Raw genomic sequence first — 3,920 nt, forward strand, 5'->3', positions numbered from 1 at the left:
ATGATTAATTTGGAGTGCAAGATAAGCCAGAACAAATCCTAGTCTATCTCGTCTTTCCTAATAATCAATATACTCAACAAGTTGCATCAGCGGATCTATGGATTTTGGCATTCATACCTTGGATTGCTTGGCTCTTATAATGACCTTAATTTCCTTTAGAGATAACCATTGTTCAAAAGACTTGTTGCCGGAGAAGCTCCATCTTGCAACTATTTTGTCAATGATCATGAGTATACGACGGGCTACTATCTTGCCAAATGCATCTATGCTCCGTAGAAGAATGGTCGTCCCAAAACGGTTAGGAACATGTATTTTTTTAACTCATAAAACTTATGACAAGAATTGAAGATGAGAGAGAGGGGCAGAGGGCATTGGGTGTGATTTGTCTGTGTGCTTGGCTGGCTTTGCTTGCTGCGCCCTCCTGCGCGAGCAGCGTAGATGCTTTCTCCCGTTGCCTTTCCCGGGCTCTGTCGCAGCCCTGGAATCCCTCCCTGGCTTATTCCCGTCTCTGCACTGCACACCTACAGCTCCTTTACTGCATCGCTAGAGAGAGAGTGGAAAAGGCAATGCATGCAAGAGAAGAGAGAGAGAGAGTAAGGCTGCCAGAATTTTCAAAAGGTGATCTTTCATGGAAGCATATGAAAAAGATACGAAGACAGAAGGAGTTGGCGTATACTTCTCTCTCCTCCGCTACAGAGAGAGAGAGTGTGTGTGAGAGAGGGGCAGAGCAGGAGCAATGATGCATCAGGAGTGGAGATAGCAATCGAGTGCAGATACTCTGTAGAGTAGAGAGAGAGTGTGTGTGTGTGGAAATGTAGTACTCCATCCTTGTCCCTTCTCCAAGCCTCGCTTGGCCTTTCCGGTCTGTGCCTGCTTCTCGGGCGCAGCACCAGCTTGTCCTCCCTCTATATATAGCTCCCCATTTCCTGCTGCTTCAGACTCAACAGAGAGAGTGAGAGGGAGAGAGAGAGCTGGCTCCTGTGACTTGTGAGGCTGCTGTGTCTGTCTAGCAACCAGTTCTTCAAAAGAGGGTTGAAAGAGAGAGGGGGGGAGAGAGAAAGATGGCTTGGAACGGGTCGAAGGATGAGGAAGAGAGGGGGCTTGAGCTGAGCCTCGGCCTGCCTGGCTACTTCTCCGGATCACCAGGCCAAGAAGGTAGCTCCTGCGCCATGCATGCTTGCTTCTTGCTCCTTAATTCCTCTTCTTTCTTCGAAGCTTCATGCTTTGCCTTTTGCTGTTCGTCTCAGGCTTGGAGGGGAAGGGAGGCCGCCGTGGTGCTGCTGGTGCTGGAGCAAAGGGAAGAAGCAACGGCTCCAAGCCAAGGTTTAGTTTGGTTTGGTTTTCCTTGGTATAGTAGAGTAGTTCCTCCAACCTGCTGGAGTAAATATGAGATTTTACCTTGCTGTTCCTTGTGCTTGTCGGGCCAATTTCACCTTTTCTTCCAAGAAACTGTCACTGCCACTAGCAGCAGCTCCATAATTTATCTGTTACCTGTACTACTAGTGGAGATGCCAATGTGTGCAAGTGGAACATGATTAAAGATTTTACTGATCCATGTTCTACTTGTCTCTGGAACGTGCAGCAGGCCGGCGGCCGCCGCTCCGGTCGTGGGGTGGCCTCCGGTACGCTCCTTCCGGCGGAACCTCGCTTCCTCGTCCAAACCGCCGGCCGCCGAGCCACGCCACGGCGCGGGCGGCAAGGCTGATGGCAGCATCTACAAGGGCCGGTTCGTGAAGATCAACATGGACGGCGTCCCCATCGGCCGGAAGGTGGACCTTAAGGCGCACGGCAGCTACGGCAAGCTCGCCGACGCCGTCGACCACCTCTTCCAGGGCCTCCTCGCCGGTACGTGCACACGCAAACCGGCACTTCCGTTCCACGAGCGAAACTGCGTGCCTGCGTGCGCTTTGGTCGATCATTGGCTAACTTTGCTCTGTCCGCTCTGCTCGCGCCGCAGCTCAAAGGGACGAGAGCTCCTGCGCGGGGGAGAAGCCTGCGGCGATCACGGGGCTGCTGGACGGCAGCGGCGAGTACACTCTGGTGTACGAGGACGACGAGGGCGACCAGATGCTGGTCGGGGACGTGCCATGGAAGTGAGTTCGATCGATCTTCCCCTTGAACAAACCAAGCGAGAGATTTCTGTCTCAGTCGCAAAACAAACAAATTTGTCCTCTTGTTCTGAACTTACTGACGACGATCTCTGGACGTTGTTGCAGCATGTTCATCGCCACCGCGAAGAGGCTGCGCGTGCTGCGGAGCTCGGATCTGAACGCGTCCTCGGTCAGTACAACTGCAAATGCTGATGCTTTCTCCACATCCTTCAAGCTGATTCATCTTGCTTATTGTCGCTCCTTGTTGTTGGCAGCTACGAGCGGCGGTGAGCCGGAAGAGGGGAGCGGCCGAGTGCTGAGCCATTTATTTAGGGAGAACACATATGTCGCTCTCGATCGGAATGTTTTCTATCCTTTTTGCAAGCTAGCTAGACTTTCTGCTATCGATCTGTATAAATTTCCCGGATCTCTTGGCTATCATCGTGTCATGTTGCTATCATCGAGCAGGCCTGACTTGCACTGTTAGGATCATGTATCTAGTGCAGTGTCGTAACTCGTAAGGTGTTGATTTTTGGAACGGCGCAGGAATGCTAAGTTTGGCTTTTATCGACCACTGTTGCTGCCTCTGTGAGGGGGGAATCTTGGTCAGTGCCCATGTACTATACAGCGATGTTGCTTGCTGAACTGGGTTATCATGAATGCTAGCGCCATAGTTTCTCGTGATGCCTGCACCCACAGTTCCGGGCATGTTGCGCGCCAGCGAGCAACGAGCTCACGGGGCTGGATCCCTGCGCCAAAATATTTTTGAAATTCTAAACTCTCAAGTAAGGATTTTCTTTTTCAACCATGTGAAAGGAAGTAAAAATATGAAGTACGGATTTTATGCGACGTTCTACAAGAATTTTATAGGGATCTGAAGAATTGAAATGAAATTATACAGGAATTTCTCATATACTCTCTCTGTAAACTAATATAAAAGCGTTTAGATCACTAAAGTACTAGTCTAAACGCTCTTATATTAAGTTACAGAGGGAGTACTACTTTTGGCGCTATAGGAATGGATTAGTTGCGCCAATAAAAATAAAAAGGAAAGAGAATGGACTAGTTTCCTATAAACACATTCCCTTTTTCTACAAATTCTAGAACAAAACGCGAGGTACTTTGCATCAAAATTTCTCCAGTCCGAGGCAACGTAGTCCTTCTTTTGCTAATTAAGAACAAAAACATTTTCATGCCAAATTCCCCTTTACATTTTTTAAAATCACGGGTATTTTCAACCACATTTAAACTCAAAACTTTAAAGGATTTTATGGGACTCAATTTCTACATGAATCTAAGGGATCGGGATGATTTAAACTACAATAATACTCACTCTGTAAAAAAATATAAGTAGATATCTAAACACTCTTATATTTCTTTACAGAGGGAGTACTTTTCTGGCTACATGAGTGGAATAATTTCGTATAAAGGAATACATTTTTCTTATGAAATTCTTGCAGGGCAACCAAGCTATACTATGAGGTTCTTCTTTCTAGCCAAAGAACCAACAACAGAACTCTTACATTATTTTTTTTCCCCACATAGAGTGTTTCTATGGACTTTGCTAGACTTAAGGACAGAAGGCACGGGAAGTAAGCTACGGACTGAGCTGGCAATGTTTAAATGGAAACTGGCGGCAGCGAGACCCACCCTTGAAATCAGCGGGGGAGTGGGATTGGTTAGTGGGGAGCAGTCCGTAAGATTCATCAGTATATTGCCCGTAAGTGTAGCATTTTTGTGTTTCTATTAGTAAAACCATGTACGGACCCGGTACGTAGACTTGTAGATAACCTACAAAGGAGATGTGCCATTAAACACAAGGAGTAAATG

At 47.7% G+C, this 3,920-nt stretch overlaps 1 protein-coding gene across 2 annotated transcripts; it reads left to right on the forward strand.

The window, feature by feature from the left end:
• Positions 1 to 789: 789 nt before the first annotated feature.
• LOC125518003 (auxin-responsive protein IAA16-like) lies at positions 790 to 2,661 on the forward strand. 2 transcript variants are annotated; one of them, XM_048683033.1, is made up of 6 exons: positions 790 to 1,155; positions 1,248 to 1,323; positions 1,586 to 1,845; positions 1,958 to 2,093; positions 2,217 to 2,280; positions 2,366 to 2,661. In XM_048683033.1, the coding sequence occupies exons 1-6, from the start codon at positions 1,062 to 1,064 to the stop codon at positions 2,408 to 2,410; spliced, it is 675 nt and encodes a 224-aa protein (XP_048538990.1). In that variant the 5' UTR covers positions 790 to 1,061; the 3' UTR covers positions 2,411 to 2,661. The 2 variants fall into 2 exon arrangements, with proteins under 2 accessions (XP_048538990.1, XP_048538952.1); XM_048682995.1 differs by having other exon boundaries at positions 822 to 1,155; positions 1,583 to 1,845.
• Positions 2,662 to 3,920: the final 1,259 nt, after the last annotated feature.

Source organism: Triticum urartu, chromosome 1, assembly GCF_003073215.2.
Source record: "Triticum urartu cultivar G1812 chromosome 1, Tu2.1, whole genome shotgun sequence".
NCBI classification, from domain to species: Eukaryota; Viridiplantae; Streptophyta; class Magnoliopsida; order Poales; family Poaceae; genus Triticum; species Triticum urartu.

Bases quoted from the DNA above. Each gene is read 5' to 3' on its own strand.
- LOC125518003 (XM_048682995.1), top strand. From the start codon at position 1,062: ATGGCTTGGAACGGGTCGAAGGATGAGGAAGAGAGGGGGCTTGAGCTG. The intron at 1,324-1,582 runs GTTTAGTTTGGT...TGGAACGTGCAG, and splicing joins AGCAACGGCTCCAAGCCAAG to CAGGCCGGCGGCCGCCGCTC. The intron at 2,281-2,365 runs GTCAGTACAACT...TGTTGTTGGCAG, and splicing joins CGGATCTGAACGCGTCCTCG to CTACGAGCGGCGGTGAGCCG.